The sequence below is a fragment of the Sus scrofa genome, chromosome 7 (assembly GCF_000003025.6).
Source record: "Sus scrofa isolate TJ Tabasco breed Duroc chromosome 7, Sscrofa11.1, whole genome shotgun sequence".
In the NCBI taxonomy this organism is placed as follows: Eukaryota; Metazoa; Chordata; class Mammalia; order Artiodactyla; family Suidae; genus Sus; species Sus scrofa.
This window is the reverse complement of record NC_010449.5, coordinates 24,901,006-24,914,228: the sequence shown is the minus strand read 5'-3', so window position 1 is coordinate 24,914,228 and position 13,223 is coordinate 24,901,006. Positions and strand designations below refer to the sequence as shown.

The window sequence follows — 13,223 nt, the reverse complement described above, 5'->3', positions numbered from 1 at the left end:
TAAAATATTTTGGAAGCAACTGGGTCAAACCTTTGAAATATTTAATTAAAAAAATCTCTTCACTGGAGGAAATTCTAGGTTTCAGAAGAGGACCTTCATAGTGAATCTCTGACCAGCAACAAATGATGCTATTTACCACTGATGTTGATTGGTTGGCTAATGCTGGTTTCACCCAATCCAGGAGCAAATACAGAGGTCCTTGGGTGGTATTATTCGGTATGTGGGTGGAGGAGGGCCACAGTACCCATTTGAGTGGGACTTGCCTGCTCCCTTCACACACTGTCCTCTCCTGTTCTCCAGCATGTTGCATCTGTGTTTCTCCAGAGGCTTCTGGATGGCGGCTCTGACTGTGATGCTGGTGGTGCTGAGCCCTCCCTTGGCTTTGGCCAGGGACACCCCACGTAAGTACCTCTCTTGGGAGTTGATCTATCACGGGGTGGGGAAGGAGGGGAGTTGCCATTTCACTCTGTGTAGGCCATGTCGCTGAAAAAAATTGTGACATATTCTTCAGTGACCACTGATCTTTATTCATATGGATCCTCAATTCTTTCCACAATTCAGAAGGCTCAGTGCTTGCCTTCTTTATGAGAGTTGTATAAGTTGCCTCCATATATGTTAACCATTTTTTCAACTCTCCTCCAATAAAATCTTTCCAGCCTTGCATCTCATTCCCTTGGGGTCTTAAGTAGATTTATAAATAAGGATGTCAAATTAACTTCTTGTCTAGCAATTTCCTTTATTATGTTGAGTTACGCCAAAAAGGGAAGATTTCAGCCAAAATTTTCTGGGGAATCAAAAGGAATTAGAAAGATCTTGCCTAGAAGATCCTGTGTTATGCCCCAACAGATTTATGATGTTGGTGTCTCTCCCAAGTATCTGAGAATGTATCACAGGGCCGCTCCCCATTAAATCTTTTCCTTTTACCTGAACTCCTGTGTTTGCAAGAATCATAGCCCTGTACTGGAAGTTCTGACAGGAGTTGCAGTTAGTTTTCTCTCTATTTCTCCTGTGGGAAGCACCCTAAAGCTTAAGCAGAGATCCTTAGTACTTGGTATGACCCTGTAGATAAGGACCATCCATGGGGTGTTCTTTGATGCTTTAAAGAACTGAAGGCATCTTCTGAAAACCAGACCCAGGTTAATGTTCACTATGAATCTATTTTAAATCTTTCTACACAGTTTCTCCTGCATCTCCCCATTCTCTGCCTTGAGCCCATGAGAAGGGATTCAACTAGTATAGGAAAAATTATATAAAATTCTGTAAGTCAAGGGTAGTCAAATATCAATAATCTCATATGGTTCAAGCCACAAACTCTGAGAAGGGTACACAGAATGTAAAGGTTGTTTCCATCCCATGGGGCTGAAAGTCAATAGGCAAATGAAGGAATCTCATTAGCCTCTTTGATTCTTGGCCCCAATTCATAAGTTCATTCATCAGGCCTTCTGTGTTCCTAAGTTAGCCATGTTTGGTTACCTCTCTTTCTAGTTCTTCCCTAGTCTATCTCCAAGTACATCATCACTATTGCTGAAAATCCCACCACTAGTACAATCTGTTAGATGAGATGGAACTTAGTGAAAAATTTCCCCTTTCTTAAAATCACCCCTCCCTTCCTTCTCTTCTTTCTTTTGCTTTTTAAGGCCACACCTGTGGGGCAAATGGAAGTTCCCAGGCTAGGGGTTAAATTGGAGCTATAGCTGCCAGTCATAGCCACACACACAGCAATGCGGGATCTGAGCCATGTCTGTGACCTACACCACAGCTCATGGCCACAGCAGATCCCCAACCCACTGAGTGAGGCCAGAGATTGAATCCGAATCTTCATGGTACTAGTTGGATTCCTTTCCACTGCACCACAATGGGAACTCCCCAAATCACCTTTTTCTTAACTATGAATATTTCTTGCAACTAGTAGGAGGAGAAAAAGGAAGTTTGTCTGATGTTGTCACAGCAAGTAAAAGGGATTTGATGCATTACAAGAATTAAAGAATGTTGGAGCTGGAGCCCCTTCTTGCTTTCCAGGATCCCTACAGAAATCAATTTATGGAAACATGGGTTTTTTTGCTTACACCAATTTTTTTTTTTTGAATGGCTGTTAAATGTTGGACTCTGTTCTAGGCTCAGAGAATTCTATTTGAAAAAAATAGAAAAGTCTCCAACTGTCAAGGAACTAATAGGAGAGAAAGACAATAAACCAATAAACATTTAACAAAGAAAAACATTTCAGAGACCAAGAAGAGCTCTGAAAATAATAAATCAGAGTTACAGAACAATGAGAACTGTATTCCCCTGCTTCACTTCAGGTGGCTAGTAAAAGCAACATTTAGTTGAAATAACAAATGATGGGAAGCCAGTCACGGGAAGGATGTAAGGGAACAGGGCAAGGATGAAGTGGGGAAGATATTTGATTTTCTTAAGGGACAGAAAGGAGACTAGAGAGCGGCTGAAGCATAGCAAGCAAGTTGGTACATGGAACAAGATGAGGTTGAAGATGAAGTCAGGCAACAAGTGATACTAGGCCCTAATAGCCGTGGTAAATTTTTTTTTTTTTTTTTTTTTTTTTTTTTTTTTTTGCTTTTTAGGGCAGCACCTGTCTTACATGGAAGTTCTCAGGTGAGGGGTCTAATCAGAGCTCTAGCTGCTGGTCTACACCATAGTCACAGAAGTGCAGGATCCCAGGGTCTGAGCCATGTCTGTGATCTACATCACAGCTTCCAGCAACACTGCATCCTTAATCCATTTAGCAAGGCCAGGGTTTGAACACGCATCCTCATGATACTAGTTGGGCTCATTTTCTGCTGAGCCGCAACAGGAACTCTTAAAAAAATTGTATTTTATTTAAAAAGATATGTGAAGCTACTGAGGGTTTACAAGGAGAGTCACTTATGTTTATTAAAAAATAATTCTAGCTACCATGCAGAAACTGGATTGAAGGATTCGCCGGTGGTCAGGGAGATCATTTAGGGTCATGGCAGAATTCTCCATGGAGGACATGCTTGTGGTTTCAGTTGGTGTGGTGGTGACAAAGACAGCAGTCATGATAAAGAGAACAGACTTGGGCAAGATTGTTGAGTAACTTGTTAACGAAGCATAAGGGGAAGAGGGAGAAAAATCAAGCTTATTCCTCAGGGCTTCGTCTCGAGTAATGCCTATAAACTTGGTGGTGCTGTTTATTGAGACAGGAAAAGCTGTGGAAGGAAATAATTTGAAGTGGGCGTTTAGGAGTAATAGTTTTATTCATATTTAGTTTGAAGTCATGTATTTACATGTATGGGGAGCTGTCAAGCAGTCAGCTGAATATGTGAAACTGGAATTCAGGGAGAGGCCAGGGCTGGAGGTGTATATGGTGGGGTGATTGGCACATGTCCTGTGTTAACATCCAGGAAAGTAGAGGAGGTTGCACAGGGAGAGAGAGTGTGTGTAGACAACAAAAAGCGGGCCAGGGCCAAGCCCAGAGGACCAAGGACCAATGAACCAGCAAAGGGGACTGGGAAAGGGGTCCAGTGATGAGGAGAAAAATCAAGAGCATGTGATGCATGAACGTGAAGGAAAGCAGGTTTGTCAAGGAGGGAGGCGGTGACCAGTTGTGTGCATCCCTAAGAGGCTCGCGAGGTGAGAAGACGAGGAAGAAGAGAGCACTGGGTTTGGTGGACTTGACACGAACAGTAAGTGAAGTTTCCAAGACAGGGACTGGATTGGCTTGTTTGAAGAGAGAAAGGGAGCTGAGGAAGTGGAGTACAGATGCCACATGTGGGTAGCTGGAATCAGGGGAAGCCTGTGCCCTGGAATCAGAGAGTCAGCTGGACCGGAAGTGTAAGAATCCAAGAGAGAGAAGACAGGCTGGGAGATCTTGAGACCCAGAGATGTTCATTCATCAGCAAGGAAGCACTAGGGTGCCCTTGTGTGGGGTGGTGACGGGCTGTGCAAAAGCCATTCATTCATACAGCCAATATTTACTCGAGACCTAGTTGATGAAGATGGAGTGGGGAACAATTTGGTTTCCATGAGCATGGAGCATCCAGACATTTTGCAGTTCCCCTCTACCAGGCCTATACATTTTATCCTGTAAATCTCAAAACCACCCTCTCATATCTACAACAATTAAAAACATATATATCCATGGGGTCAAAATTCAAAAGATTTCAGTGACTTTGTGTCACACAGTTGGTGCCAGAACCCAGATGATGTCACATAAATCTGAGTTGATAGAAATTCCCCTTCTCCTATGTCAGCATACCCCTTTTGTACTGGATTCAAATATGCTGCCTTATTACATAGTAAGCAGTGGTTCTACTCTTATGTGTTCAAAAGGGTAACTGGTGATAAAAGTCGATGACTCTCGCCAAATGATGATGAAGTTATCATGTGCTTTGGAAAGTTAAGGAATAGAAAGATTCTGTGATCTTGCATTCCTAGGGGTTATGAAAATTAAAATAAAAATATGCTTATTGAGTACTTATTATGTGATCTGCAGTCGGAAGAGTGCTGGAGTCAACAGCTAAGAGAACGTTTCATCATTTTGCACTTATCTGTCAGGTTCCATATGGGTTCACGCTGTGCCCAGGCTGTCATGGGCATGTGAGGAAGAACAAACAGAAGTATGAAATGCATTCCTTCTTCTCAAATTGTATTAGCAAGCTGGGCTAGAGTTGCCGAATAAAACATAGGATCCGGTTAAATTTGAATTTCAGCTGAACAACAATAACTTACCTGAAATCTAAATTTAGCTGGGAAGGCTATCTTTTCACTTACTAAATTGGCGACCTTAAATTGTGTATGAGCCAGAGGAACAGTATTGACCATACAAGGCAGGGAGTTCCCTTTGTGGCTCAGTGGAAACAAACCTGACTGAACCATGAGGTTTCGGGTTCTATCCCTGGGCTCGCTCAGTGGGTTAAGGATCTGTAAGGATCTGGCATTGCCATGAGCTGTGGTGTAGGTCGAAGATGCAGTCTGGATCCTGTGTTGCTGTGGCTGTGGTGCAGGCCTGCAGCTATAGCTCTGACGTGACCCCTAGCCTGGGAACCTCCATATGCCGCAAATGCGGTCCTAATAAGAAACAAAACAAAACAAAACAATACCATACACACTACGGTGAAAAATAACTTCACATATTTTAATTTTTTTAACTTTGACGTGTGTGAAAACAGCATTAGAGAATTTATGAATAGTAAGATGGATGTGGATTGATCCAGAGTACCCTCCTCTCTGTCGTCATTTCTAAGAGGCAAAGTCTGGGGACCTGTTCTTTTGTTGTAAACTGTCTCTATGAGAATGTCATCTTTTTCTTACTTTCATTTCTTCTGAGGGAAGTGACTCGAGGAATAAGAGTTCTACATCGGGCCAAGTCTGGTAATTTAATGCCTAGTGCAATTATTGGGAGCAGAAGAAATGAATTTGTTGGATCATTGAAGAGGAATAAAAAATCCATGGCTCTGGTTCACTAATATGGATAAGTGGCTGAGAACTTAAGAAAGGCGGCAATGTGTCTGTCGATAAGTTACATGTCTTTGTAATGGGTTAGCAAAGCAAAGAATTAGGTCAGTTTGGGCCCGAACAAAGTAATTTTGCTGGGGAAATAGCTCTCTACTGAGGCTGGATTCTTTTTATTTTATTTTTTAAATTTCATCTTTTTAGGGCCACACACAGCGCACGTGGGTGTTCCCAGGCTAAGGGTCCATACCGCAGCCACAGCAACGCCGTATTCGAGCCCAGTCTTGGACCTATACCACAGCTCATGGCAACACTGGATCTTTAAGCCACTGGAGGAGGCCAGGGATTGACCCTGCGTCCTCTTGGATGCTAGTCAGATTTGTTTCTGCTGAGCCACGATGGGAACTGTGAGGCTGGATTCTTAAAGGACTTAAATTTCGTGTAGGACAAAGATTTCCAACAGTTAGTATGCTGACAAAACTTTCAGTGTAATTCTCAGATGTTCCATAATTAACAATGGCTTTTTTTTTTTTTTGTCTTTTGTCTTTTTGTTGTTGTTGTTGTTGTTGTTGTTGTTATTGTTGCTATTTTTTGGGCCGCTCCCACGGCATATGGAGGTTCCCAGGCTAGGGGTCGAATTGGAGCTGTAGCCACCGGCCTACGCCAGAGCCACAGCAACTCGGGATCCGAGCCGCGTCTGCAACCTACACCACAGCTCAGGGCAACGCCGGATCGTTACCCCACTGAGCAAGGGCAGGGACCGAACCCGCAACCTCATGGTTCCTAGTCGGATTCGTTAACCACTGTGCCACGACGGGAACTCCCAACAATGGCTTTTGCACCCCATGATCAGTGGTTTACACCAGAGGAGCCCCCCCAGTGAATGATCACCATCCTTCTTTACCCAATCTTTGATGTCGTCATACTTGGAAATATCTGGAGCCATTTTTAGTTGTCACACAGAAGGTTTTCCTCTGACATCTAGGGGTAGAGGCCAGGGAGGCTGGCGGACAGCCTACAATGTGCAGAACAGACGCCCTCACCCTGAAAGCCATAATGACCTCTGACCTCATGAGGTCTGATATTCCAAGAGAGTTTTGGCACCCAAATCTTAAAAAATCAGGATTTCTGGCGTTCCTGTTGTGGCTCAGTGGGTTAAGGACCTGACATTGTCTCTGTGGGGATATGGGTTTGATCCCTGGCCTCACTCAGTGGGTTAAGGATCTGGTGTTGCCATGGCTGTGGTGTAGGCTGGCAGCTGTAGCTTGGAGTTGATGCTCAGACTGAAGACTTCCACATGCTTCAGGTGTGGCTGTAAAAGAAAATAATTTTTTTTTTTTTTTTCTGAGCTTTCTTGATTTGGAAATGCAGAAAAGGAATTGTGTCCCTGCATTGAGATTATGGTTTTCATCTCCTTAAAACTCTGTAATAGTTCTCTTTAAGCTAAGTATAAAGTCAAAATCCTAACATCATCTCTCAGGCTTCTCAGGACCTGGCTTCACTTGATTTCCCTAGTCTGGGCTTTCCCCCTCCTCCCTCTCACTCTCTGTGCTTGAGTGAACTCTTTTCTCTGGTTTCTTGAAGAAGGTCATCAACTCTTTTCAGGCTTTGTTCATGGCAGTCCCTTTACCTGAAATGTGCCTCTTTCCCCTCAAACATATACACACACACCCCTACTTTTCCCCTCAGTTCCAGTCACTTTCCATACAGTTCAAGCTCCAAGAGTGGAGGGTAATCTGTTTTCTCCTTTTTAGATTCGAAGGGGCCCAGGTGGGTCAGGCACAAGGTCAGCCCCGACCAGATGTTCAGGGACTGAGGTGAACACGGTTAAGGAAGAGTTAAGAGCTGTGGGAGAGGAGCGCCTGCCTTTCTGGTGGAGGCGTCTAGAAGGAGGTGGTGATGGGGCGAATCCTTGGGGAGCCTTAGCTTGGAGGTTTCCGGCCAGGCATGGAAGCAGTGTGTCCCCAAAGGCTCTGGACCAGCGGAGTGTCCTCTGTCCTCCGTCCTGCCCTCCCCTCCGCAGCCTCCCTCTGCAGCAGGCAGATGAAGGAGAGCCCGTGGGTGCCGGGGGTGGGGAGGTGCCCGTGGAGCCTGTGAGGGGGTCCTGGGGCCTCCCCCGGGGCCAGGTGCCCCTCTGCTGGGGGGCGGTGCCTTCAGTCTTTTCAGGAGCCCGCCTGGTGACTGGATCATTGCTGTCCACGCAGCGCATTTCTTGCACCTGTTGAAATTCGAGTGTCATTTCTTCAATGGGACCGAGCGGGTGAGGTTATTGGAGAGGCAATACTATAACGGAGAGGAGTTCCTGCGCTTCGACAGCGACGTGGGCGAGTACCGGGCGGTGACCGAGCTGGGGCGGCCAGACGCCAAGGACTGGAACAGCCAGAAGGACCTCCTGGAGCAGAGGCGGGCGGAGGTGGACACGTACTGCAGACACAACTACCGGATCTTGGATACATTCCTGGTGCCGCGGCGAGGTGAGCGCGGGGAGTGCGCGGCCGGGGGGCGGGGGGCAGAGTGTGTGTGAGACAGAGACACAGACATACTGGACTCAGTCTTGAGTTAGTGCGTGTGCAGACCAGGAGTGAGGACCGGGTAGGAGGGTTCCTGTGAGAGGGTGTTGTCTGGGAGACCCTGTGTGGTTTTGTCAGTGTGTGCCTGAGAGGGGAGTGTGTGTGTGTGTGTGTGTGTGTGTCTGTGTGTGTGTCTGTGTGTGTGTGTTGGTGGTGGTGGTGGTGGTGGGCGCCCTGAGGTCTGAGAGGACCAGGCGGGAGGGGACGGGGTGGGGGCAGCTGCAGGCATCCTTGGTGTCCCTGTGGGAGGCGAGGTGGGGGGGGGGGGAGGGAGGACCGCTGAGGGGGGAGGGAGGGCAGAGATGAGGGAAGGGGCTTCCAGCCTCTGTGGTTGGGGGCGGGTCTAGGGGAGGAGAGGGGAGGAATGTGAGAGGCTTGGGAGCCTGGGAGGACAAGAGCCACCACCTGCTCTTGGCCACGCCCTCCTCTCCTGAACCCCCAGAAATCTGGATGCAGGAGTTTGTAGTGGAGAAAAGGTGTCAGGCTGATTTTTGAGAGGTGGGGGAGGGGACCCCTTGAGGCACCTGTGACCTCTCAGAGGCTCCTTTAAGGTCTAAATTGCTTGTTTTTCTGTTTATTGAGTGTATATATTTTTACATCGTTGACCTGATTGTGAGACCAGCTTTCTGAATTATAATTTGGTCCTTGAAAATGCTGATGGTGCTATTTTTATAATGCTAATCATATTAGAGGAGTGACGTATTGTTTCTTTCCACAGTGTAAACATTTACCTGAGTTTCCCTGTGGTTAGACCTTTCTAGTGTAACAAATATGGTCAAATACTAACTTGAAAATTTACAGTTTTTAATTTATAATTTACATTTCTTTGATGTCTACAATTCTTGAACATTGTTCATATATGTATCGGCTAACTGTTGTCACTGCCCTCAAAACAGTTGCTACTGTCGGTTACCTCTGGTGTCCCGGTGTTTTTCTCTGTGAATTTATGAGTTCTGTGCCCTATAAAATGAACACTTTGCTGATATTTGATTCATCCATTTTCCTGACTGTGGTTTATATTTGATTCAGTTCATTATTTTCCAGTTTGTAAATTTAAACTTCATATTTTACTCCTTGTAACTCCAAAATATTATTTTTACTTGAAATGCTTATATAGAACTTAACATATGGCAGGTTCTCTTCAGTGGGTTGTACAAGACTTAACTCAGTTAATCTTCATAACCTCTCTGAGAAGAAACACAGAAGTATAAACATTTTTATTTAATGAAACACACTGCAAAATTGTTAGGAAAATTTACATTAATCTTAATTCTATCATTTGGTGATAATGTAAAACTGTTCTTTTCCTAGTTTCTCTCTTCAAAAATGTGTATTTTGAGGCTGCCAGTGGCAAGAACTATCTCAGGCACTCAGCACACACATGTCAGTGAGTCCTAAGTTTCACCTGGAACTCAAGGTAGGCTTAAAAGCAGACAAATAGAATATGATGCGAATTCCAGTGGTAGATACACTTGTTTTACAACAGAGACAAGTTGATCAACAGAGCATAAGAATTTATTAACAATCACTCTCCTTCCTCATTTCCCTCCCCTTCAGGGCAGGGCTCATACTTTTCTTGGGATTCAACTCAGGGAGTTTCAGAATCACCAGTGTCTCCTTTCCTTTCCAGGGTAGGACCATTTCTCAGGTGTTCTGAGTGTGTGGAGACAGCATTCCCAGGACTTCATCCTCTGTCCCCACTGCCCTTCCCCCATCTGCACACACAGCTTTGAGTCCTATTTCCTCTCAGTTAAATGAGGATAATAAATAGCTGACATATGTTGAAGGCTAATTGCCTCTTATTATTTATAAACTTTCTGTCCTTCATTCCTCACATAAGACTAGGAGATAAATCACATTTTATCTCCTCTTATGGGTGAGAAAACCGAGGCACAGAGGAATGTGAGTATCTTCCCAGGATCAATCAGTAAGAGGCAGTAGTTAGATTTGACCCCAGGCAGCCTGGCTTTAGAAATGATGCTTGTAATGAATACATTATGTGCCTTGCAAAGATTTGTAAACACTTCAATTCAACAGTAAGTATCTGTTTCATACCATGAAAAGGGAAACACATGCACCTTTTCCCAAGAGCTCTGAAATCTAAGAGGTGAATTGTGTAAGGAGGACATGCAAGGCTCATGGCACTAACTCCCTGGGGCCACATGGCCCGCTGTGAGGGAGGCCGGCCTGGGACCTCAGGCTGGCCCAGGAGACTGGATTCAGAGAGGCAGCCAACCAAGGAGACGTGCTCTGTCCTCCTCACTACTCCTGTCTGTTGTTTGTCTCCTAGCTGAGCCCACAGTGACGGTGTATCCTGCAAAGACCCAGCCCCTGCAGCACCACAACCTCCTGGTCTGCTCTGTGACCGGGTTCTACCCAGGCCACGTGGAGGTCAGGTGGTTCCGGAATGGCCAGGAAGAGGCGGCGGGGGTGGTCTCCACAGGCCTGATCCCTAATGGAGACTGGACCTTCCAGACCATGGTGATGCTTGAAACGGTTCCTCAGAGTGGAGAGGTCTACAGCTGCCGAGTGGAGCACCCCAGCCTGACGAGCCCCGTCACAGTGGAATGGAGTGAGAGGCTTTCTGACTCTCTAGTCCCTCAGGCACAAGGAGGGGACGTGCTTGCCCCTGAGTGTCAGGTGTCTCCTCTCCTCTCAGCTTGTGTCCACTTGCTGCCTGTTCTCCTGTCCTTCAGCTGAGGTGACGGGGGAGCCCTGTGACGCCCTGTGCTAGAAATGCTCTGATGGGTTACAGACACCCTGTGATAGTTTCTCCAAACACCGATGCCCCCTGGGGAGGTAATTCTACCTGACAGGCAGCATGGAGGATGTCCCTGTTTTCAGCCGTGTCTCAAGTCATGGTCACCCTGTGGCCCCTGGCAGCGGTCCCCTGTGTCTGACTGGGCTCGTGCTTCTGACACTGCTGCTCTGGGTTGGTCCCTGTGATCTGAGAAGAGGCACATCCTCTACCATGTGGGGACCTGTCTGACATGAGGAGAATCCAACCCAGCTCTGTGTCTCTCTGTCACCCTAGACCAGCTACTTAATGCCACTGAGGTCCTGGCCTCTCATCCCTCGGATGTTGAAATCATGTGGCTTTATGTCAGGGCTGTGGTGTTCAACTGAGTTGAATGCCTTAGCCTTGTAGCTACTGAGTGTGCATTTAATTTACTTAATTGATTTATTTTGTCGTTTTAGAGGCGCACTGGTGGCATATGGGAGGTCCCAGACTAGGGGTGGAATCAGGGCTGTAGCTGCCAGCCTACATAACAGACATAGCAACACGGGTTCAGAGTCACGTGTGCTACCTATACCACAGGTCCAGGCAATGCCAGATGCTTACCCCACTAAGCAAGGCCAGGGATTGAACCCACATCCTCATGGATGCTAGTCGGGTCAGGTAACCACTGAGCTAGGACAGGAACCCCCTGAGTTTGCATGTCAGTCCATTTTGCAGAAATGGACAATTATGCTGCTTTTTTTCAGGGCAGCTTTCTTCCCCATGTCACAAAGCTGTCAGTCTCAAATTGTGTATTTGGCTTTGGGGTAAAAATGACTAAAACTGGCTTCTTTTGTCAGGGGCACGGTCTGAATCTGCTCAGGGCAAGATGATGAGTGGGATCGGGGGCTTCGTCCTGGGTCTGCTCTTTGTTGCTGTGGGGCTGTTCATCTACTTCAAGAATCAGAAAGGTGAGGAGCCTGTTGTCAGCCGAGATGCCCCACGGCCTTTTTGGAGGAAGAAATACGGCTTTGCTCGATTCGTTCTCTCTCTGTCACTCTTCTGGCGTAAGGCCTTTATTTCCCCAGTTTACTTCGGTTTCTTAGAAATCCAGAAATCGATGGTCATGGTGACTTGTGGGTGAAGCACAGAGGGGATGCCGGCCTGTAGAGATAAGACACGTGTTAACCTGAGTGGCGATTTTGGGCGGAGATTCTGGGGAAATGCAGGAGGAGGGAGTTGGGCTGATGAAATTACCCTGGGTTTGTGTGAGAAAACCTTCATAGGTCCCATGCTCTTAGTGTCTGCTGTCCGGTCTATCCTGACATCAGGTGCTGTGGGTTGTGGTTTAGAGAAATCTCAGTGGCGTGTCAGGGGCTGGGGACATTGTGTTTTGGGGACAGATTTACCTCCTTAGCTTCTAAGTGTATGTCTTCTCTGTTCTTTCCCAGGACGCCCTGCCCTTCAGCCAACAGGTAATGCTCTTTACCTCTCTTTTGGGGTTATTTTGTTTCCCTGGAACAGCTGGTGGAGTGACGAGACAGAGACAGAAATAAGGAAAGACTTGGACCAGCCTTCTGACCAGGCATTTACACTACAGTTTTTCTCACCACTAAGCAAAAGGCCTGTGGGCTAAATTAGTCTTAAGAATTTTTCCCCTTCTTGCCTCAGTGCTTTCGCATGAGGTCCTGAGAGAGGGTGAAAAGGAGCCACTTTTAGGGTTACCTCTGGAAACAGTCCCCTCCTTTGTGCCCTGCAGGCCTCCTGAGCTGAAGTGCAGGTGGTGACACTCCAAGCAAGCATCCTCTGTGCCAGCGTCTTCACAGCATGAGAAGGCTCCTGCTATGCTCTGCGTCCTCCCCCAGGAGAGCTCTTCCTCAGACTCTCCTTTGCTCCTGGTTCAGGGACCCTGCAGAAAAGGTCTTTTGATGGCTTTCTCAGCCTCCCCCCTTTGACTTGGAAGTTCCTGGCATTGATTGCTGTGCCTATGTTCATTTTTCTTTCCTTTTTTTTTCCTGGTTGGTCCCTGTTGTTTTCGACGTTACTGCCTCCTGTGCATCTGAACTCATCCACTGCCCATATTACCTTATTATGTTTTTCTCCAATAAATATGGAGTGACAATGGTCTGTTTCATACACCTTCAAAGAAAGAGGTCAAAAGAAAAGAGAAAGGGAGGATTGCATCAGAAAACAATAATGATTTTATTTATCTTCCTGAATTTGGTCACATGAGGATCTAGAAAGTTTCCTTTTTTCCTTTCCAGTTTTTGTCTCGGGTTTTCTGCGTTGTGTCCTTAGGCATGTTTTCCTGAGGTAGGAGAGAGCCCTCAGTGAATCCATTTCCTGATGGTTCCCTACATCTTTGCATTTTCAAAGACAATTCCTTCCCCCCATGGGAGAGAGAATTGGGGCAACAGATGTAAGAAACGCAGGTAACTTGAAAGGATGTGATGCCCTCAAAATTTTTGTAACCATCCTCTTTTATATCTTTTTTCCTTTTTTTT

At 46.3% G+C, this 13,223-nt stretch overlaps 1 protein-coding gene across 2 annotated transcripts; it reads left to right on the top strand.

Moving 5' to 3' along the window:
- Window positions 213–12,843, top strand: SLA-DRB1 (MHC class II histocompatibility antigen SLA-DRB1). 2 transcript variants are annotated; one of them, NM_001113695.1, is given in 6 exon segments: window positions 230–401; window positions 7,635–7,904; window positions 10,291–10,572; window positions 11,580–11,690; window positions 12,171–12,194; window positions 12,479–12,841. In NM_001113695.1, coding segments are annotated over 6 exon segments (801 nt in total). In that variant the 5' UTR covers window positions 230–301; the 3' UTR covers window positions 12,493–12,841.